This window comes from Dipodomys spectabilis, unplaced genomic scaffold (genome assembly GCF_019054845.1).
Source record: "Dipodomys spectabilis isolate Male_0828 unplaced genomic scaffold, ASM1905484v1 ptg000095l, whole genome shotgun sequence".
Classification (NCBI taxonomy): Eukaryota; Metazoa; Chordata; class Mammalia; order Rodentia; family Heteromyidae; genus Dipodomys; species Dipodomys spectabilis.
In genome coordinates, this window is record NW_024870772.1 from 25,481,763 (window position 1) to 25,505,784 (window position 24,022).

Consider the following 24,022-nt stretch of genomic DNA (forward strand, 5'->3'; position numbering starts at 1 on the left):
GAAACAAAATTGGGGAAGGGACATCCAAATTTTTTTTTTTTTGTACCAATACCTAAACTCAGGACCTATATCCCTGAGCTTTTTGGCTCAAGGCTAGCACTGTACCCTTTGAACCACACTCTAGTTCTGGCTTTTTGCTTCTTAATTGGAGATGTCTTTCATGGATTCCTTGCCCAGCTTGCTTTGAATCTCAATCCTCAGACCTCAGCCTCTTGATTAGCTAGGATTACAGGTGTGAGCCACTGGTACCCAGCTAACTAGCAGTACTTTGATGTATTATACTACTATATTATGTATTGTTATATCACCTCATTTACTTTAAAATTTTTACTTGGTTTTAACTCAAGGCCTGAGTGCTGTCCTTTAGCTTTTTCCACTTAAGGCCAACATTGTACCCACATAAGACACAATTCCGTTCTCACTTTTTTTTTTCTTTTTGCTTATGTGGTGCTGAGGAATCGAACCCAGGGCCTCAGGCATGCAAGACAAGCACTCTACCACTGAGCCACCTTCCCAGCCCCCCCCCTTTTTTTTTTTGGCCAGTCCTGGGACTTGAACTCAGGGCCTGAGTGCTGTCCCAGAGTTTTTGTTCAAGACTAGCACTCTACCACTTGACTCACAACTCTACTTGTCTTTTTGGTGGTAAATTTGTAGATGAGTCTCATGGACTTTCCTGCCCAGGCTGGCTTTGAGCCCCAATCCTCAAATTGTAGCCTCCTGAGTAGAATTACAGGTGTGAGTCACCAGCAACCAGTCACTTCCAGTTTTTTGGAGGTTAATTGGAGATGTCTCATAGACTTTCAAACCATGTTCATCAGATCACAGCCTCCTGAGTTGCTACAGGTCTGATCCCACAGCTTGCCGCACAGTAAGATTTCTTGAAATCTGCACTTTGTTATTCCAATTAATGGACACAGACTGCCATTCCACTGATCAGTGGGTCAATGACTACTTTGGAGTGCATTCTCAGTCATCTTCACCGGTGAAGGTGCTGCTGACCATTTCGTTCTTTTTGTGCCTGTACCGTGTCTTGAACTCTGGTCCTCACTCAGCTTCTCTGCTCACTGCTGGGATGGTGCTCCACCACTTAAGACATATCTCGATGGCTTTTTTTTCAGGTTAGTTGGAAGTAAGTCTCCTCGACCTTTCCTGCCGGGGCTGGCTTCGAACCGCTATCTTCAGATAAGGAGCTGGGATGATAGACGAAAGGCACCGGCCTCTACGAAGTCAAATACCGTACAGAAATTACCAACCACCAAAAAGGGTTCCAGGTTAGCGTTGAGTTTGAGCTTCTTGCTCCTGGGAACTCGGAGCTCCGAGGCTCCTACGGACTCTCTCCAGTATTTAAAGGCTTCAGGAACCCAAACGGTCCCGATAGGAGGAACGACATTCTCGAAACCCAGACACAATCCCGCCAAGCCGCCCGCCCTCGCGCCGAGGTTTACGGTCCAACGCAGGGGCGGGAGACGTCGCGCCACGCATCTCCTAGGCAACGTCTGTGACGCAGCGTAGCTGGGAGCTGTAGTTTGCTCGGGCGCCGCTAGGCCCGTGCGCAGGCGCACAGGGGGCCTGTGGGAAATACACTTCCCAGAAGGCTTCGGTTCAAAACCGGGCGTGGCCTGTTTAAGGGGCGGGGCTCCTGCCGCAGCGGTAATTGTGGCGGCTCATTCGTAAATACTGGGGGGGGACAGACAGCAGGGCTGCTTCGACTCTGGTTCCAGCAGCCGCGGCGTCACAGAGCGGTAATTTGTGGGTGAGAGAAGCAGCGGAAGTTGTCGTCCGACGCTGGATTCCGAGGCTGCCGAGGGCCGCAGTCGGGCCTCGGGTCTGGCTCCCGGGAGGGGGAAAGCGGGGCGCCGGCGGGCTGCGGCTAGTACGAGTCTCCATACCTTAGCTCCGCTTTGTTCTTGCGAGGATCCCGGGGGCCGGCCACTCAGGTGGGGGTCCCGTAGGGGACGGGTCTGCCCGGCCTGGGGCGGGTGGCGTGGCGTCGCTGGCTGTGCCGGTCTCGCCCAGGCCAGCCGGGGCTGGAAAGCTTCTGGTGGAATCGTGGGTTTCTGGGAAGTGAAGGGGGTCAGTGGGTGGGTGGGTGGGGGGGGGTGACATTACCCCCCTCCCGAGTCCCGCGAGGGTCAGCTTGTACTGGGCTGAGGGGGGCTGTTTGTGTCAGCTTTTTCTCCTCGCCGTTGCTTTTAAAGGAGGTTCATATATTACTGTTGGCAGATTTTAAAGGTTTCAGTTAGATTAAAGAAACAAGTTTTCTTGAGGCTTAATTGCTATAACAGTAAGAATCTAATGCATTTGGTGATTCTGACATACGCATTGGCATACGCCCCTCGGATGTTCATGCCTGAGTTCACATACTGGCCCTTTCTCGTCTTTTTGCTGTCTTTACCGAGGCCTTAGTATTAGGAATAGCAGATTTAGGTTGAAACAGTGCTTTTATACTTCAAGCTGACATTAAATATATTTTTTAGGATTCTAGATTTTTATTTTATTCTTTTGCCCGGAGTGTGGCTTGAATTCAGAGTCTGGGAGATGTACCTTAGTTTTTTTGTTTTTGTTTTATTGCTAGCTCTCTCTCTACCACTTGAGCAACAGCTCCACTCCTACCTTTTTGGTGGCTAATTGAAGATGAAGAGTCTCACAGACTTTTCTGCCTGCCTGGCTTCTAACTAGGATCCTAAGATAGGATTACAGGCATGAGCCACCAGCTCCTTGTTTTTGTTTTATAAAGTGAAAGATAATGTCCAACTGCTTCCTCAGTTTGATATTGTACTTGTCTAACAGGGATTTTTTTCCCCACATTACAAAAATGACCTAGCTTGTGTGTTTCCTTTCTTAAAAAAATTCAGATTTTAAAAGATTTTCTGCTGTTATTACTTTTTCAGTACTGCTCTTTGAATTTGGAGCCTTGTACTCGAACCACAAATCCCAGCCCTTTTTACTTTTGTTGATAAAGATTTTGTTTTATGCCCAGGATTTTGATCCTCCTATTCACACTTCCTGTATGATGATGATCACTACTGTATCCAGTTTTTTTTTTTTTTATAGGTTGAGATAGGAGTCTTAGATATTTGGTTTTTGGAGCCTTGCCTTGAATCATAATCTGACATACCTCAGTATTCCCTAGTAGCTAAGAGCCACCATGCCAGACCAAGATTATTGAAATTTAACCAAGATTATTTGGTTGACTTTTAAAAATCTTTTTGAGATAATGGTGTTTGAACTCAGGATCTCACACTTGGTAGGCAACTGCTTTATCACTTGAGGCAGTTCTTCAGCTCTTTTCTGCTTTAGTTATTTTTATTTTTTAGGTATGGTCTCAGTATTTTCCCAAGGTTGGCCTCAGACCTGCCTCCTCCTATCAATGCCTCCCAGCATATTGAAACAGTGTAGCACTGTGTGTTGCTAACTTTTTGCCCAGGCTACCCTGCACTGTCACCCTCTTGTTTTATGCTTTCTACCAAGATGGGAATGCCGGGAGTTTGCTATGATGCCCAACTTGTTTCTGTTGTGATAGAGTCTCCTTGACTGTCCCTCTTCTCCTGGAATTAAGCTTCCCATTTTGCTGGAATGACAGGCATGTACTGCTATACTTAGCTGGTGGTTGAGATGGGAACTTTTTCCCCTAGCTGGCCTCCATTGTACCAAGCTGTAGGTTGATATGGGATCTTGTGAACTCTTTGCCCATGCTAGCTTCAAACTATGATCTTTCTGATCTCTGTCTCTTGAGTAGCTAGGATTACAGTAGCCTCAGGCCCTTGAGAATTTCTCTTATCATTGTCTAGTGCACCTAGTTATTACCTTTTTGTGGAGAGTTGCCAAGGATCAAACACATTTCTTTGAGCATATTAGGCAAATGCTCTCCTGCACCTCATCCCCTATTTTTCTTTTTCTTTTTGTTTTTTTTGTCTTTTCTTCTTTTTTCTTTTCTTTTTCTTGTTTTCTTTCTTTCTTTTTTTTTTACAGTGTTGAGGGTCAAATGACCTTGTAACTTTGTAAGCTAGTGGTCTGCCATTGAGCTACAGCCCAGCTTGACTTTTTTTTTCTGTTTGTTTGTTTTTTCTTTTTGGTGTCAACCCTGGGACTTGAATTCAGGGCCTGAGCTTTTTTTTTTTTCTTCCCAAGGCTAGAGACTCAAGCACTTGAACCACAGCTTCACTTCTGGCTTTTGATGGTTAATTTAGATAAGAGTCTTATGGACTTTCCTGCCCTGGCTGGCTTTGAACTGTGATCCTCACATCTCAGCCTCCTGAGTAGCTAGGATTATAGGGTGAGCTACCAGCACCCAGCTTGCTTGCTTGTTTCCATCTTCTTCCCTCCCTCCCTTTCCTTCCTTCCTTCCTTATCCTTCTTTCCTTATCCTTCTTTCCCTCCCTCCCTCCCTTCCTTCCTTTCTTCCCCTTGCTAGCTCAGGCTGGCCTGGAACCTGCCTAAACTCTTTAGCTTCCTTCCTTTGTAACCCAAATGATGGGATTATACGTGTTTCCCTGTCATGGCTGATTAGTTTGTCTCATTTTATTTTGCTTTTTCTAAAAAAAACTTTTATAATTGTTTTAAAGGTGATATACAGAGGGATTACAGTTACATAAGTCAGGTAATGAGTACATTTCTTTTTGGAGAATGTCACCTCTTCATTCTCTCCCAGTTTTTCCATTCAACCCACAAGTTGTATAGTTCAGTTTCAATATAGTGTTTAGTGCGTACCACTGCTGCAATTTGCCTCTTTTTTAAAATTTAATTTTTTATTCTAAAGGTGATATATAAAGGGATTACAGTTATATAAGTCTGCTAAAGAGTGCATTTAAAAAAAAAAACAAGGCTGGGAAGGGGGCTCAGTGGTAGAGCACTTACCTTGCATGCATCAGGCCCTGGGTTCGATTCCTCAGCACCACATAAGCAAAAAAAAAAAAAAAAAAAGAAAAAAGCTGGAAGTGGCGCTGTGGCTCAAGTGGTAGAGCGCTAGCCTTGAGCTGAAGAGCTGAGGGACAGTGCCCAGGCCCAGAGTTCAGGCCCCACGACCGGACCCCCCCCCAAAAAAAACAAAACAAAACACAACAGCTTCTTTTGTTTTTTTTCTGCCACAGCAAATTGGGGTTGACATTTGTATGAAACCTTGTATTTTTTATTTTTTCACTATTCTGGTCATAATAGTACTTTCTATATCTCTATTCTACAATGGTGTGTATGTGTGATTTAAAAATTTAAAAAGTGTATGTACTGAATTGTGAGAATAATAATGATGCCAAGCTGTGTTGACATTCCCTCAACCAGCAAAGGAGGTAAAGAAGAGCATATTCAGACACAATGTGAATGAAGAAGAGCCAGAGAGATCTTTGTGAGAACCTTGGTCTCTATATTTTAGCACCTTTTATACATTTTCTAATTTTATAGTCATTGTTGATTTGACAGGATAAAGAATTTTGTGGTTGTAGCAAGAAAACTTCTCCCCATAGAAACCAGGATATCTTTAGGGGAGGTCTTTCAGAACAGTAATCATAGCATAAGCAATTAATACAACATTCAAGCCATGGTATATGAATTTATAATTCCCAGAACTATTGTTCCTCCAGGCATTGACACTACCCTATATTTCACTTGCTTTCATCACAATCACTTGGCTGAATACAGTTTTCTGTGTACAAAATGAAGTGCATTCAAACAGCATTCGTATTCTCTCAATCTACTGCTGAGTTACATATTTTGTTCTCACAATGCCATATAATAAATAATGGCTGATTACAAGTTAAGATCATTAGAACTTGTACTTTCTGTGTAAACTACTTAATGACAAGTTATATGTTGAAAAAATTTGAACTAAATTAGTAGATAACAGATTGTAGATATATTTATGCAATCTGTGACCTGATGTATAGTTCATCATGCTGTGGCTAATGTGAAATGTAGTCTTGTCAAAAGAATGAAGTTGTGCTGGGTGCTGGTGACTCATGCCTATAATCCTAGCTACTCAAGGAGGTTGAGACCTGAGGATCAACATTCAGAACCAGCCCAGGCAGGAAAGTCTGTGAGACTCTTCTTTCTAATTAACCACTAAAAAGCTGGGAATGGAGCTGTGGCTCAAGTGGAAGAGTACCAGCCTTGATCAAAAAAGCTCAGGGACAGCACCCAGGCAATGAATTCCAGCCCCAGAACCAACACATGCACAAAAACAAAACACACAAAAGTGGGATCACACCTGTAATCCTATCATAGAGAGGCTGAGATCTGAGGATTGAAATTTGAAAACAGCCTGGATAGGAAAGTCCTTAAGATTCTTATCTCTAACCTACAAAAAGCTGAAAGCCAAGAGTGTGGCTCAAGTGGTAGATTGCTAGCCTTGATAGAAAGAGTCAAGTACAAGCCTGAGGTCCTGAGTTTAAGTCCCAAGTATCATTGTCAAAAGAAAAAATGCATTTAACAAAAGTATTTGTCTTTTTTTTTGTTGTTGTTGGTCATGGGGCTTGAACTCTGGGCCTGAGCACTGTCCCTGGACTCTTCAGCTCAAGGCGAGCGCTCTATCCCTTGAGCTATAGCACCACTTTCGGTTTTCTGGTGGTTTATTGGAGATAAGAGTCTCACAGACTTTCCTGCCTGGGCTGGCTTTGAACCGTAATCCTTAGATCTCAGCCTTCTGAGTAGCTAGTATTACAGGTATAAGCCACCAGCACCCGGCTGTCCTTCACTTTTAAAATTTAATTTTAATGAACTTTAATTAGAAGTTCACTAAAATTCAGTTCTGTAATCACATTAGCCACATTTCACATATTCAAGTCTTTTTTTTTTTTTTTTAGGTCTGAGATGGGGACTTCCAACTTGGTTCATGATGCTTTCCCACATTGGCTAGTGCTCTATCAACTGAGCCAAGCCTCTAACCCTAAGGGTTGGTTATTTTCTTTCTTTTTTTTTTTACATGCCCAATAGTCTTACAATAGGTACTTCACCGAACAGCAACAGGTCTATATAATTCTATTCTTATATAAACTGCTCTGTCCTTCATATTTGTAAATATAACAATGTATCTTGGATATGTTTAGTACTTCATGTCAGTAAAAAGCATATTTGTTCTCTAACAGTTGCATATTTTGAATATTATCATCAGTTGGTCTCCTGTTAATGGGGGTTTAAGTTTTTTTGTTTAGTTTGAGACTGGGTCTCGTCTTGTAGCTCACGCTGGCCTCATCCCCCTCTTAGTCTCCTAGGTGCTAAGATTAGAGGCTTGTGTCACCTTGTTCAGCTTGTTATTTTTAGTTTATTGCTAGTGCTAGGAGCTTGTAATAGTGTAATAGTGGTACAAAATGCCTACAGGTAAAATTGCTGGAACAAAGTTTTAGTGTATTTATAGTTTGGGTAGATACTATCCTCCTGTTCTCTATAACTAATACGTATGAAAGAGTTCTTTTTTTCATCCTAGGTATTACTATTCTTCAGTCTTATTTATTTACTTATTTATTTATTTTTATTTATTGTGAAAATACTGCATTCTTTAGTCTTTTTTTTTTTGGTTGGTGGTGGGGCTTGTACTCTGTGCCTAGGTGCTATCCCTCAGCTCTTCAGCTCAAGGCTAGTGCTCTACCACTTGAGCCACAGTGCCACTTCTGGCTTTTTCTGCTTATGTGGGTGCTGAGGAATTGAACCCAGGGCCTCATGTATGCAAGGCAAGCACTCTACCACTGAGCCACCTTCCCATCTCCATCTTTAGTAAATCAGTATTGGGGAAAATGTTATTGTTGTAATTTTAGTTTTTCAGTGGAGTAAAGTGAACATACTTTAACATTTGGCCATTTGTTTTTCTTTTTCTGTTTATATCTTATGTATGATTATTTTTTACATACCAAGTACACAACTAAGTATGTTATTTGTCTTTCTATTTTTTCAATTCCATTTGGATATATATATATATATATATATATATATATATATATATATATTGCTGCTTTATACTGTAAAGTGTAGATTTGTGTTTGAAAGTAGTGAGATGTCATTTCTTTGGGGTTCTAGATTCTCTCTTTTCCTCTAGTCAAGGATGTGACTGCACTTCCTTCTCCCTGTTCCCCCTACAAACATGCTTTTATTCTCTTATTACAAAAGAAGTGATGTCACCTTACCTTCCTGTGCAGCTATTGTTTCATTTATTTATTTCCCCATAGCAAAACTAGAGTAAGCTATACTCATTGTCTCTAATTGCTTATTCATTCATGCTTCTCCATCAAACTTTTTTCTTCTACCACCAAAAATTGCTTTCTTTGAAGTTCTCAGGACTTTTTTTTTGGTCATGGGGCCTGAACTCGGGGCCTGGGCACTATCCCTCACCTCTTCAGCTCAAGGCTAGTGCTCTACCACTAGAGCCACTGCACCACTTCCAGCTTTTTCTGCTTATGTGGTGCTGAGGAATCGAACCCAGGGCCTCATGCATGCGAGGCAAGCACTCTACCACTGAGCCACTTTCCCAGCCTTCTCAGGACTTTTGCTTTGCTAAATTTAGAAATCATTTCTCAGCTTTCCTCACCTTTTATTCCTTAACAGCATTTAACATAGCTCTTTTTTCCTTGTAGCACTTTCTTCACTTGGTTTCAAGGACACTGTACTTTTTGTTTGTTCTTTATTTATTGTGTGTGCCTACTCTTAGTCCCTTAGTGGTTTCCAGTCAAGTGATCTCCATTCTGTGCTGAGGATGCTTTAGCTCCTTAGCCTTGGCTTTCCATTCTGTTCTAGTATATTCAGTTATCTGCACAACATCTTTACTTGGATGACCAATAGGCATCTTAAAGTATCTGAAATTGAACTTGGGAGAGTTGCACTTGTTCAGCTGATGTTCTACCACTCGAGTCACACCTCCAGCCATGTATTGTTTTTGAGCATCTCCTGGAGTTTTCTACCTATGCTGGCTTGAATCATGAACCTTGAGAACTCAGCCTTCTTGAATAGCTAGGATTACAGACATGAGCCACCAACACCTGGCTTGAAATTTAACTCTTGATCTCTAATTCCCCAAACCTATTTTATCCACCGTCTTGCCATTTTAATGAATGGCAACTCTGTTCTTTTCTTGCTGAGAAAAATTTAAGGGATGGAGGAGAGGATGTAGGTGACTTCTGTAGGCTACTAGACATGGAAGGATGGGTAGTAGATTAGTCTCATCATATTATGTCTTCTTGTGGTGAAGGATGGGAGAATAGTCTAGAAGTAGAGAGATACACAGATTTTGTCTCTAGGCCTAGTGGAACAGAGTATAGTTTCCATAGGAAGAAGTGACTTAGAAAGCTGAGGATTTTGCTGATAGAGGATTGGGAATATTTTGGCCTGGGCAGTTTGTGAGGTGGAGAGGGTAAAGCTTAAGGGTCTAATTTAGTTTAGTGTATAAGAGGATTGAGTGTAAGTGATATAGGGTGGCTTGGGAGCATTAGAGCTTCCTTAATACCAGATAAAGCTATGGGGTTATACTGGTGGTAATGCTGGCGATAACTTTTGTTCTGGAACTAGGATTTCTCCACGTTCCCCAAAGTAAGAAAGTACTTACTGTGGGTATTACTTGATGTTGGTAGTATCCTTTTTTTTTTCTCTTCTTCTTTTTTTTTTTTGTAATTGAATAACTTAGATGCTGTTTTAGATTGTGTAGTGTTAGGTTAACTGATCTAGCAATTACATAATTACATAATATCATTAATAGATTGAATGATTAGATCAAAAAGGCTCTTAGATTTTTTTTTTTGTTTACTCAATTTAGGTATTTTGAAGAAAGAAGCCAAGAAAACTGTAGAGCTTAATGCCCAGTAAGTTTTTAAAAAAATAATTTACTTTATTGTTATTCTAGAGGTGATGTACAGAGGGATTACAAGTACATGAGTCAGGTAATGAGTACATTTCCTTCCCCTACAGTCTCCCTCACTCTCTCCCAGTCCCTCCCTCCCATCTCTACTCAAGAGCTGTATAGTTCACTTTCATCAGTGGCCAGTGCGATTCACTGCTGCACTTTTTTTTAATCCTTTTTCCCTTGAGTTCTGTACCCTCCCCCAACCCTTCTGAAGATATACACTTCAATATACCATACATAAGGAAAAGAAGACAGAATCATCCCAAAAAATATAAAAAATAAAAAATTAAAAGAATAGAATTCTGAGAGGTCCCTTGTTTCCATATCCTTGTTTCCTATATATATCGCCTCTTTGGTCTCACCTTTTGTGAGTCTCCAGAATCTTGTTTAATTTATCAGATACCAATGTATTTTAGATCTAACTTATCCATATCAGAGAGAACATTTACCACATTGTCTTTCTGAGCTTGACTTACCTCACTAACATGATTTTTTTCTAGTTCCATCCATTTCCCAGCAAATTGCATTGTTTTATTCTTTCTAATGGCTGTGTAAAACTCCACTGTGTATAGGTACCACATTTTTTGGCTCTACTCATCTATTATGGGGTATCTGGGCTGTTTCCATACCTTGGCTTTTGTGAATATTGTGGCAATGAACATGAATGTACAGGTGTCTTTATCATATCCAGGCTCATGATGTTTAGGATTGATGCCCAGGTGTGGTATGGCTGGGTCATAGGGAAAGTCTATGTTTAGTTTGTTTTTTTTTGAGGAACCTCCAGACTGCTGTGCATAGTGGTTGTATCTGGTTTACTTTCCCACTAACAGTGCAGTAGGGTTCCTTTTTCCTTACATCCCCTCCAACATTTGTTGTTGTTCCCTTCCAACATTTGTTGTTGGAATTCATAATGTTAGACAATCTAATTGGGGTGAGTTGTTTTGATTTGTATTTCCTTTATGGCTAAGGGTGATGAGTATTTCCTCCTGTGTTTCTTTCCCATTCTCATCTTTTCTGACAAGTCTCTCCTTAGATCACTTGCTCATTTAGTGATTGACTTACTAGCTTTGGGAGGGGTTAGTTTCTTAAGCTCCTTGTATATATTGGCCTTTGTCTAATATATTGCTGCTTTGCCCAATCTGTTGACTTTCTATTTAGTAACTATGCTCTTAGCGGTGCAGAAACTTGGTCTTTATGTAGTCCAACTTGTCCAGTTTCTCTCCTGTCTGCTGTGCCCCTGGGACTTTTGTCAGGAAGTTGCTACCTATACCTGTAAGTTCTAATGTTGCTCCTACTCTCTCTCCAGTGTTTCCAAGTTTCAGGTCTGATGTTGAGGTCTTTGATATACTTTGAATTGATATTAGTGCTTGGTGACAAACAGGGGTCCACTTTTAGTTTTCTGCATGTGGATGCCCAGTTATTGAAGATACCTAGTAGCTTTACTGGTTAAAAAATTGTTGTTGTTATTATTATTTTATTATGTGTTGTTTTGGGGGCTTGAACTCAGGGCCTATGTGCTATTCCTGAGCAGTTTTGCTCAGGGATAGCACTCCACCACTTGAACTACAGCTCCAGTTCTATGTTTTTGATGGTTAATTGGAGATAAGAGTCTCCTGGACTTTCCTGCTTGGGCTGGCTTAAAGCGTTATCTAATCTTAGATCTCAGTCTCTTGAGTGGCTATGATTAGAGGTGTAAGCTACCAGTGCCCAGCTAATAAGCTTTTTTTTTTCTTTTATTTAGTACTGGGGATATTGCACTTGTAAGGAAAGCGCTTTGCCACTGAGCTGCCCTGTATATTTATTATTGACTGAATATTTTTGTGTTGGGTTGTAGTGTGGGCTGGTTTTTGGACAGTGTTTAATAATTTTAACGAATTTTTTTTGTTGATTATTTACAGGTGTTGGAAATCAATAGGTCCTTTGGCTTTTCCAACATTTAAATATAATAGTGCTGTTGGACTAAAATGTTCCTGATGTCAACCTCTGCAGAGTTAAACAGTGGGCAGGACTTTGTACCTCAGTGGATGACCAGTCCTTCTCGGGCAGGGGTCATATTAAATCGATTTCCTGTTTTGGAAGCAGATGAAGAGACCCAAACAACTACTAATGTTTCTACCAGCTTCCCTGTTAAAACACAGTTTTCAGATAGCTTCAGCTTTATTAGTGAAGATGATTCACTTCATGAAGAACAGAAACTGGAGTCTGGCAACTCTTATAAACTACAGACAGAAAAATTGGAAGCTCATCCAGTCTTTCCTTTAATTAAAAAGGGACGACAACTAATGGTTTGTCAGGATGTTCCTGAACACCAGGAAGACAAGAGTGACTTCTTATCTGAGTCTGCAAGTGAACATAAAGATATGGCTTATAAAGATCCACTTTTTAAAAAGCTTGAACAGGTACAACAAGATTGGGCCTAAAATGTGTTGGGTTTGCAAGTATTACTTGATGGCAAGTCATCTGCTCCAGTTCTTCTGTTCCTTTTCTCTTCTTTGAAATCTTCAAGCTACAGGATTTTGCTTTTTGTCTAATTAAAACATTAATTGAGTTTAATATGTAAGATGGAACTAAAACATTTGAGATAACTTCTGTAAGTTGCTACCTCATTTGGTTAAAAACTGTTGGAAATGGTTGAAGTTGATTATATTGATTACCCATCCTGTTTGTTATATGTCTCAGAGGATCTGTATTAAAATTTTTTTTTATTAGCACATATTAGCTTTACAAAGAAGAGTTTCATTGTGACATTTCCACACATATATACAATGTATTCCATCCAGTCTCTTTCTGTCTCTCTCTCTCTTTCTCTCTCTCTGTCAGTCTCCATTCCGTCTTCCCCTTTTTCTAAAACAGTTGCAACAGGTTTCATTGTTCTAGTTTTATGCATGTAAAAAATCTGCTAGCACCATATTCATCTTCATTTTTTTTCCTGTTCTTACCTGAAATAGCTGATATCCTTCAGAAGAAACTAGATTTTAGAGTTTTGGTATCAGGATGATGTACTGAGGGATCTCTTTCACTGAAACTTTCATCAAGGGAGATGTGAGAAGGGAGATGGAAGGGGTTATGACAAATGTAAGGAGCTTGTAACTGAAGTTTAAAGCTAGTTTAATAAAGCAAATTTTATGTTTAAAAAGCTCAAAGAAGCACAACAGAAGAAGCAGGAACAGCTGAAAAGACAACAGTTGGAGCAGCTGCAGAGGCTCATGGAAGAGCAGGAGAAACTGCTCACTATGGTGTGTGGGCAGCACCCACATCCAGGTATGTTTTGCATTCACAGGGCAGTAGGTTAATATAAGGAGATAGTTCCATGCTTCTTACCTGTAGTTACCTGGTAGATTTTTTTTTCTACTATGTCTCTGTCTTGTGTTGCAGAATCCAGTGTCTTCAGGGCCAGCCAGGTAAGTGTGGTGGTGGTATATATAATAGGACTGGGACAAATAGGAGATGTGGGATTCCGGAGTGTGCGTGTTCTGCTTAAAGACATTAACATATATTTATTTATTTTGTGTTTAGGGGCTGAGACCAGGTCATTACATTGAGTATGTGCTCTGCCACTGAGCTGCATCCCCAGTCAGTGTTTTATTTATATATTTTTTAAAGCTGGGTACCAGTGGCCTATGCCTGTAATGCTAGCAATCCTAGCTACTTAGGAGGCTAAGAGCTGAAGATCGCGATTTGAAGCCAGCCTGGGCAGGGAAGTCTGTGAGAAACTTACTCTACCTAAAAGCCAGAAGTGGTACTGTGGCTCAAGTGATAGAGCAACACACACACACACACACACACACACACACACACACACACACACGAGAGAGAGAGAGAGAGAGAGAGAGAGAGAGAGAGAGAGAGAGAGAGAGAGAGGAGAGAGAAACCCAGTAGAAGAAAAGCGAAATTCGAACTAGAGGTACTGTTATTCAGCTCCTGTCTGATGAATGAAAACTGTGCAGAGCCATAAAGGAGAATATATGCAGAAGCTGCTCTGCTCAACTGAAGACCAGACTACACGTCTTTTTTGTTGGGATATTCTTTTTTTGTTGAGTATTCTTTGGTAAGCTGTGTCAGTTCACAGAAAGCATCATGTACTCACTAGATCTGGAACAAAAACATTCCAAGTCAAAACTCATAAAAACAAGCAAATTTCATATTGCCATATTTTCTCTTTTGTTTAATTTTATATCATTAAATAATGTCAGTTATGATCTGTTGCATCTGAGGATAAAGTTGCTCGAGGATTGTATTCTACATCTGAAAAGCAATGAGTTGGAGCAATGTGTACTTCTTGGTGTTGCTTTTTTTTTTTTGGTCTGTCATGAGGTTTGAACTCTGAGCCTGAGTGCTGTCCCTGAGTTCTTCAGCTCAAGGCATGTGCGCGCATGCTCTACCACTTGAGCTATAGTGCTACTTCCTGTTTTCTGGTGGTTAATTGGAGAGAAGGGTCTCATGGACTTTCCTTGCCTGGGCTGGCTTTGAACTGAGATCCTCAGACCTCAGTACTAGCTAGGATTACAGGTGTAAGCCACTGGTGCCTGGCCTTTTTTTTTTTGGTGCAAAGATTAGGCTTGAACTTATGGCTTGGGCACTGTTTCCTTCACTTTTTCTCAAGGCTAGTGCTATACCACTTAAGCCAGAGCTTTTTGCTGGTTTATTGGAGATAAGAGTCTCATGGATTTCTCTTCTCATGCTGGCTTTGAACCAAAATCCTCAAATCCTAGACACCTACATAGCTAGGATTATAGGTGTGAGCCATAAATGTTTGGCTGGTGTTATCTTTTATAATTTTTATTTTGAAATTTCTTAGGTTGGCAGTACTGGTATTTGAACTCAGGGCTTTGCACTTACTAGGCAGATGCTCTAATACTTCAGCCACATCCCTAGCCATTGGTATTGTTTGTTCTGTTTAGAGATTTTGCTGGACATTGAGAATACAGAGAGAGGCTGGGAATGTGGCTTAGTGATGGAGTGAGTGCTTGCCTAGCATTCATGAGACCCTGGGGTTCAGTAAATAAAATTTAAAAAAGAGAATACAGAGAGGAAAAGACTGGCAAATAAGCATGTAGACTGGAAGAGATGGGCATGGTGATGAAAAATAATAAAGAATAGGAAATTTGAGGTTATCTTGGAGAATATAGAAAGTGGGTGGTGTGCATCTTAAAATAGTGGAGTTGTTTGTGAATTTTTTTTTTTAAATTGTGCCAGTCCTTGGGCTTGAACTCAACCTGGGTTCTGGCTCTAAGCTTTTTGGTTTAAGGCTATTCCTCTACCACTTGAGCCACAATTGTACTTTTGGCTTTTCGGTGGTTAATTGGAGATAAGAGTCTCACAAACTTCCTTGCTTAGGCTGGATTTGAACCACGATCTTCAGATCTCAGCTTCCTGAATAGCTGGGATTACAGATGTGAGCCACCAGTGCCCTGCAAAGTTCATGATTTATGGAATATATGAAAAGTAACAGCGTGTGATACTTTTTTTTGTTGTTGTTGGTTCTGCAGCTTGACTCTGGGCCTGGGCACACTGTCTCTGAGCTTCTTTTGTTCAAGGCAAGCAAAAGAGCTTCTTTTGCTCTACTACTTGAGCCACAGTGCTATTTTGAGTAGTTTATTGGAGATAAGAGTCTCACAGACTTTCCTGCCTGGGCTAGCTTTGAACTGCGGTCCTCAGATCTTAGCCTCCTGAGTAGCTAGGAATACAGGTGTGAGCCACTGGTGTTGGGTGCCTGTGATACATTTTTTTTAATCACAGTTCAGGTACTATGGTAAATGACAGAGAAGCAGATTTCCAAGCTACTGATGTGAAGCCTTTAATTCTTAGTACTCATGAGGCTGAAATCCAGAGGATCCCAGTTTGAGGTTAGCATGGGTAGAAAAGCCTATGAGGCTCTGTCTCTAAGTAAGCAGCAAAAAGCATCTTTGGAAGTGTGGCTCAAGTTATAGAGCACCAGTGGTTTTGGAACAGTTTGCTTTAGGGAAGCATCGTTTTGTTGTTTCATTTCTCTTAGCTCTTTTTCTCTTCTTCTTCCTCTCTTCCTCTCCTCCTCTCCTTTATCTGCTAGGAATTGGTCCCAGACTTTTGAGCATGCTAACCATGTGCTCTGCCACTGAGCCACACAGGGGAGTGGTGTTTAACCTTTTGTTCTCAGGATCTCATAGCACTTGAAAATTTTTGAGAATCTCAGAGAATTTTTATTATATGGACTGTTTAGAGTAAGTACTGCATTATCTTTCCATTTCTGTGACAGAATTTACTGAGATAAGCAATTTAGAAGGGGGAAATTTTTGTTTTGTTTCACTGTTTCAGAAGTTTTAGTCTATGACTACTTTGTACCATTGCTCTGGCATCTGGCACTACAAGTACATCATGAGGGGAGAGTGTGGTAGAGTCACTGCTCAGTTCATGATGGCTGGGAAGCCAAGATAGCTGTGGTTCCAGGATCAAGGGCATGTTCCTATAACTGCTCTCCTAAAAGTTTAACAACCTACCAATAGAGCCACAGACAAATGACCAAGCTTGTATGTAGTTTATGAGCCGTTGGATAACATTAAGATCCAACTATGACAGTTATTGTATTAGAGATTAAAAGATATTTAAAATTAACTCAGAAGTCTGGGAGTATAGCATAGCATGTGTGAGGTATGCCCTGGGTTCAATCCCCAGTACTGAAATCAACCAGTCAATCAACTTTTTTCCCTTTTTGAGAGAGTGTCTGGCTATGTACCAGGCTTAGCACTTGCTTCATAGCTGAAATTTTGGCCTCAGATTTATTACCCTACTATTTCAGCCTCCCTAGTGCTGGGATTACATATGTGCACAAAAAATTCAAATTCCCAAGTAAGCTTCACTTACTTTGAAGTAAGAGTATGTTTATACTCTGCTGTCTGTGCAGACAGGGTGTAGAGGGCACCGGTACAGCTGACCTACCTGTAGAAGGTGCTGTTCAGCTTTCCTGTGTGAGGCTATATAGTTTTCAACTCTGCAGCCCTGCGACAGGCTGCATTTCTGGTGTATTTTCTTTTGTGTTGTGTTGTGTTTTGTGTGTGTGTGTGTGTGTGTGTGTGTTTCTGGGAAGGAAACCCATGATGGGCAAGTAACTCTACACTGATCTATTAGCCTTTTGTGTGTGTGTGTGTGTGTGTGAGTGTGCATGTGAGTGTGTGTGTGTACACGTGTGTCAGTCCTAGGGCTTGAGCTCAGGCCTGGGCCCTGGCCCTAAGAGTTTTTGCTCATGGCTAGTGCTCTACCACTTAAATTACCAAAAAGCTCCAGTTTCAGCTTTTTGGTAGTTTATTGGAGTTAAGCGTCACACAGGCTTTCTTGCCCTGGTTGGCTTTGAACTGTGATCTTTAGATCTAAGCCTTCTGAGTGGCTAGGATTATATGGGTGAGCCACTGGTACCCTTCCCTAGCTAGCCTTTTTTTTTTTTTTTTTTTAAAAGAAAGCATACTCTTTGTTGGTGCTGGTACTGGGGTTTGAACTCAGGGCCTGGACCCTGTCTCTTAGGTTTTTCACTCAAGGCTAGCAGTCTGCCATTATGAAGCCATACACATTTCTGGCTTTTTGCTGGTTAATTGATGTTAAGGCTCTTAAGAACTTTCCTGCCTGGGCTGACTTTAACCTGAGATCCTTAGGTCTCAGTAGCTAGCATTACAGGCATGAGCCACCAGCACCTGGCAAACAATATCCTTTTCTAAACAAAAATGTGAGAAGTATTGTTTTCTCTCTCAGTATCTTTAATATCTGGATTAAAAGAATTCAGAGACAGGTACTGGTGGCTTATGCTTGGGCAGTAAAGTCCTTGGACTCTTATTATAATAAACCATTAAAACTCTGAAAGTGGAGGTATGGCTCAAGTGATAGAGCACCAGACTTGACCAAGAACATGAACAGTGTCCAGGCCCTGAATTCAGGGCCAGTACCAAAACCAAAAAACAACCCAAAACAATATCCTCAGGAGATTTTCATGTTTCTTAGTCTTCTCAAGTTATATTGCAGTTTTTTTTTTTTTTTTTTGGTTGGTATGGAGCCTGGGCGTTATCCTTGAGTTCTTCAGCTCAAGGCTAGCATTCTACCACTTGAGCCACAGAGCCACTTCCAGCTTTTTCTGCTTATGTGGTGCTGAGGAATTGAACCCAGGACCTCATGCATTCAAGGCAAGCACTCTACCACTGAGCCACCTTCCCAGCCCTATATTGTACTTTAACTCAACACTTAGTCATTTTCAGTGATGTACCTAGTATGGAATCTAAAATTATATTAATGAACTTTTAATGTACTATTAAATAGTATATTGTTAAATAGATATACTAATATAGAGTACTAATATTAGTACTAATATAGAGTACTAATAGTACTTTTATTAAATAGATATTTTGATATTTTGGAAAGATAGTTTATACATGATTTGGTATATTACTCATTTGGAAAATACTGACTTAAGTTATATAGGTCTTCAAACTGTTGACTTATCTCATTATACAGGCCAAAAAAAAAATCTAACTCATTAATATCACTACTTTTCTCAAAAGTCTTGAAATATTGTGAAACTGTGAAGCTCATGGTGATGGATATATTTTTCAGAATTCTAATTTTATTTTCAAGGCCAGATTTTATTATTAATAACAAATACTATGAACTGTTTGTTTTGAAGTTACTGTTTCTGCCAAATTCCCAGGTTTAAATAATAGATTTTCTGTCATCAAGTCTTTCAAATAAAAGTGACATTCCTTGAAAGAAGTGGCTAGTTGAGCCTGTAGTTCTGGTACATAGACACTTCTTGGTTTGCAGTGGATGTAATTTATGCATACTTCCATTTTTGTAGTTTTGGTACATAGACACTTCTTGGTTTGCAGGGAGTGTAATTTATGCATACTTCCCATTTTTTTCAACAAATTGTTCAGAAGATAGGGATTAAAAGGTTGAAACTGAGACAATGTGAGTCTCTGCCTGATTTTTTAGTTTTATTTGTATGCTGGGGATAAGGTAGATAAGTGATTGGGGCAGTAACTCTTTGGTAAAATGACTTCCCATGTGTTTCCTATGCATCTTTTTTCCCCCCAACTAATAATATCATCTTGGAGAATACTTAGTGATATGGAGGTTACCAGTAGATGAGAGAGAAACTTGTGGAAAGAGCTCAACTTTGTTGATTTTTCTCAATTGTAAGGTTTGCTATTACTGCCTGAGGATCAGAGCCAGAAGTACAGATCTGCAGAAAATCCAGCTCCTGTAGAGAAAACCACACCCTTCTTACCATCACTCGTCTACTTGGATCAAAGCCAAGACAAACCACAGGCTTCCAGCATTTTATCTGATGAGCAAAGCAACTTCTGTAGAGCTTCTCAACAAGATTTGATCTCAACTTCGAAAAGTACTTCTTCCAATTTGTTTTATGAGTCACAATATCAAGAGATGCTTGTAAAAAAGAATGATTCAAAGGAAGGAAACCATAACCATTCTGTAGGTGAGTTTTTTAACTTAACAGGGTCACAAAGTTGTCCCATGGCAAGAGTCAGTCTTTGTATTTTCTCCCCCCTATCCTTTGCAGTTTAATTACAAGGTTCCTCATGCTATTTAGTCACTGATGAATGGATCCTGAGCTGGATCAGAATTTGACATTTTGAGAAAAAAAAGCTTGCTCTGACTTTAGACTTTGCAGGTAGCATGGGAATAACAGGTTCTGTATGTGTCATTCATTTTTTCTTTGAGAACTTAAAAACTATTTTAGGTTAACTGAAGTGATGATGCCTTAAGGTTGGTAGAAAGAATTACCACTCATCAAAGAAATACTTTCTTGTCCAAACACTTAGGTTGTCTTCTGGGTACCTTTGTAGTCTCAGCATCTAGCACATTCCTGCCAGAGACCTGGTGTTTAGTATTTGAGGTACAAACAGATGGCGTTCTTGGCATTTCTTCTGTATTCTCTTTGTGTGTGTGTGTGTGTGTGTGTGTGTGTGTGTGTGTGTGTGTGTGTGTGTGTGTGTGTGTGTGTGTGTGTGTGAATATGTTACTGAGGCTTGAATACATGGTCTTGTGGATGTTAGGCAAGTGCTTTACACTGAGATACGCCCCCTAGCTAGCCTTAAGTATTCCTGCCTGTTTTCCCTCTTTCCTTTATCTTGTTGTAATCATGAATATGTATAATAATTGTATGCTTTTCACACTCAATATGGAAAATTTTTATTACTATAAAGCTATATATTCTGTAGATTTCTTAGCCATGTTATAATAGTTATCACCATTATGCGATCTGTCAAATAGTATATTAGAATCTAGTATTCTTTGTGTAAGGCCAACATTGTTTCTAGTTACCTAAGATTAAAATTTCATCTTATTGTGTTTTAATCTGTATGCTTTTGAATAATTTGTTATGAACAAAATGAATAACATAAAAGACATATGTACTTAGTGTTTAGCATTGAATACTTTTGTGCATAATGCCTTATTCCTAATTTAAGGGTAATTTACTGATATAGAAAGCTCAGATGTATTTGTCATTTTTATGCTATGTAACTCTTTAACCTTTTATTTTGGAAAATATCAAATATCCAGAAAAATTAGAAGACCATTGCAATCATTATGTACATTTTGCTTTATTTACCTTATGAATATGTATCTATATAGATTTATAAACCTCTTTCTTGTCTATCTTATTTGCCAAACCCTTTCTCTGAAAGTAATATGAAGGCCTAGTCATTCCAAGTATTTTTATCATGTATCAAGTAAAAATTAGAACAATTCCTCTGTAATTCTATAATATAATTATTTTCCTGAGAAAGCTAATCATAATTTCTTAATATTTAAACCATTATCTGTACAAAAATCTGCGTGTATGTGTATCATCTTGGGGCTTGAACTCAGGGCCTGGGTACTGTCCTTGAGCTTTTTTTTTGTTCCAGGCTACTGTTGTACCATTGAGCCCAGTCTCTTCCAGGTTTTTGGTGATATATTGGAGATATGAATCTCACAGACCTTGCTGCATGGGCTTTGAACTGAGATCCTCAGATCTCACCCTCCTGAGTAGCTAAAATTATAGGTGTCAGCCACTATACCTGTCTTACAAAAGTATGTTTAAAATATTTTTTTTAAATCAGGCTTTAGTCAGATTTGTATATTACATTTTGTGGTTGTAACTCATTTGTTTTATTCACTCTTAGAGGCCTCCTTATTTACTTTTTGAAGAACATCAGCTGTGTTAATTGGTAGATTATAGTTTCTCTATCATATAAAGAAATCCTCAATTTTCTAAAGTTTTTGACATGTATTATTTTTCCCTTCCTCTCCCCCTCCTTCCTTCCTTTCTTCCTTCCTTCCCTTTTTCCTTTATTCCCTGACTTCTTCCTTCTCTTCTTCCCTTCCTTTTACCTTTCCTTTCTTCCTATTGAACCTAGGGCCTTGTAGGTAAGTGAGCTACATTATTAGCATTACTTTTTATACACACATATATATGTATTAAGTATATATGTAATATGTATAGTAATGTGTAAAGGTCTCATGTCTTTTATTTGACTTTTTGTTGTTGTTGTTGTTGTTGTTGTGGGGCTTGAACTCTGGGCCTGGGCAGTCCCTCAGCTCTTCAGCTCAAGGCAAGCACTCTACCACTTGAGCCACAGGGCCACTTCCGGTTTTCTGAGTGGTTTACTGGAGATAAGAGTCTCATGGATTTTCCTGCTCGGGCTGGCTTTGAACCATGATCCTCAGATCTCAGCCTCCTGAGTAGCTAGGATTACAGGCGTGAGCCACTGGCGCCTGGCTATTTGCCTTTTTTGAACTAAATTGTTTCTAATTTTTATCCTAGGAGAAAGTATTTCATCATGTTGGGAGAAGATGCTGGAAGAGAGTCAGGAAAGGAATAATAAAAATGTAAAAAAAAATGGTGACTCCTCAGAAGTGCTTAATATTGAAGAAAGGTACTATTTATGTGGAAAGTATTAAGAAACATACCAGCTTAATATGCCTACCCTTTATTGTTAAGTACATTCTTTGAAAGATACATACTTTTCTTGTTTTCACTTGTATGTTTGCAAGCATGTTGATGACACAACCTTCTCTATACTGTCAGTAACAGTGGGAGGTAGAGAGATATGTCAATCAAGTTAACTTTCCCCATTATATTAGAGGATTGAGTAAACTTTGTTCACTGTGGACAACCAATCCAGATGTTTCTTCAGCCAGAATTTATGGCACACACCTGTAATCCTATATTTTGGAGGCTGAGGTAGGGAGACTGTGAGTTTGAGGTCAGACTATGCTTCATTGTGGATGAGAAGAAAATTAGATCTCAGAATCTCATACTTGCTTTTATTTGTAAATTATGATTGTATATGTGTTCTAAGTAACAGAAGTTAAAAATGCTGTGGCAAAGAAAAAGTATCTTTAAAAAATGTTATTATTTTCTTACATATTGAATTTTTTCTTTTTTTTTTTTTTTGGGTCCGGTCGTGGCCTGAACTCTGGGCCTGGGCGCTTTCCCTCAGCTCTTCAGCTCAAGGCTAGCGCTCTACCACTTGAGCCACAGCGCCACTTCCGGCTTCTTTCTTTTTGCTTATGTGGTGCTGAGGAATCGAACCCAGGGCCTCAGGCATGCAAGGCAAGCGCTCTACCACTGAGCCACCTTCCCAGTTTCTTTTCTTTTTTTGCCCAAACTGAGGTTTGAACTCAGGCCTTCTGCTTACTGGGCTAGCTTGTTCAGTTGGTGCTCTACCAATTGAGCCACACCTCCAGCCTTTTTTTTTTTTACCAGTTATTTTGGAGATGGAGTCTCTCAGACTTTCTTCCTAGGCTGGCTTCAAACCTTGATCCTTTGGAACTCAATCTCTTTAAGTAGCTATGATTACGTGTGTGATCCACTGATGCCTAACTTGAATATTTTAGTATATGTAAAAATATATTTTAACAACAAAAATTGTATTTTAACACATATTACATGAGGCAAAATGATTTATTATAATATGTAGCTTAGGCTGGCATCAAACGTTTGGTCCTCCTGCTTCAGCTTCCTGGGTGTTTGGATTACAGTTATGCACTACTATGCCGAGGTAGAGACTGTGGCTTCACTTACATTTCAAAGGACCTTTCTTAATTTAAAAATACATATTTAATTTATGATATGTTTTGAAGTTATATATGAATATATGAATCTAAAGTCAATAATAGACTTCAGAAGGGTTCTGAGTATTCCTAAACCATGTGCAAAATATATTTGCATTTTGGAGGGTAGTAGGGGAGTATAGCTTTCATTCAATTCTTAAAAGAGAATTTGTGCCAGGTGCTAGTGGCTCATACTTGTAAGCCTACCTATTTAAGAGGATGAGATCTGAGGATCACAGTTGAAAGCCAGCCTAGGCAGAAAAGTCTGGGAGGCTCTTATCTCCAGTTAACCACCAGAAAGCCAGAAGTAGAGCTGTGGCCTTGAGTGAAAATGCTCGGAGTCAGTATCCAGGCCTTGAGTTAGAGCCCTAGGACTGGCACACAAAAAATTACAAGATTATTGCTTTATTTATTTATTGGGACTGGGCTTTGAACTTAGGGCAATCCTTATTTAATTGATGGTGCTAGGTTTGAATTTAAGGCACTTAAGACACTTGCTAGGTAGGTGTTTTATCACTTGAACTATGTCCTAACCCTTGATTTGCTTTAAACATTTTTTTTGTGTGTGCTGAGAATTGAACCCAGGGTCTTGTGCATGCTAAGCATGGACTACTGTATTACTGAGCTGCATCCTAAAGTCCTTGTCCCTGACTGAAAATGGTTGGTTTTTATTATTTATTTATTTATTTTTGGGTCCTGTCGGGGGCCTGTACTCTGGGCCTGGGCATTGTCCCTCAGCTCTTCAGCTCAAGGCTAGCGCTCTACCACTTGAGCCACAGCGCCACTTCCGGCTTTTTTCTTTTTGCTTATGTGGTGCTGAGGAATCGAACCCAGGGCCTCAGGCATGCAAGGCAAGCGCTCTACCACTGAGCCACCTTCCCAGCCCCCTAAATGGTTGGTATTTAGTGTAGTAACAAGTTTCTTTAGGAGACATGGAGTGTAAATTATTTGTACACTGTGATTTGTGTGTTAATTTTTTTTTATATTAGGCCTATTAAAGCTGCCATTAGAGAAAAGAAACAGACCTTTGAAGACTACTTAGAAGAACAAATTCAACTGGAAGAACAAGAACTGAAGCAAAAGCAGCTAAGGGTTAGCAGCATTTGTACTACTTAATTAAATTATCCT

General features: G+C 39.9%; 1 protein-coding gene across 2 annotated transcripts in view; it reads left to right on the forward strand.

The window, feature by feature from the left end:
* Positions 1–1,699: 1,699 nt before the first annotated feature.
* Positions 1,700–24,022, forward strand: part of Cenpj (centromere protein J) — a 52,537-nt gene continuing 30,214 nt past the window's right edge. Inside the window, exons 1-7 of one of the 2 annotated variants that reach the window (XM_042685777.1) lie at positions 1,700–1,937; positions 9,728–9,773; positions 11,713–12,213; positions 12,952–13,075; positions 18,972–19,268; positions 21,603–21,714; positions 23,884–23,986. In XM_042685777.1, coding sequence (XP_042541711.1) covers positions 11,779–12,213; positions 12,952–13,075; positions 18,972–19,268; positions 21,603–21,714; positions 23,884–23,986 — 1,071 coding nt within the window. In that variant the 5' untranslated portion in view covers positions 1,700–1,937; positions 9,728–9,773; positions 11,713–11,778. The remainder of the gene's footprint in view (positions 1,938–9,727; positions 9,774–11,712; positions 12,214–12,951; positions 13,076–18,971; positions 19,269–21,602; positions 21,715–23,883; positions 23,987–24,022) is intronic. The other variant, XM_042685778.1, reaches the window with a different exon arrangement.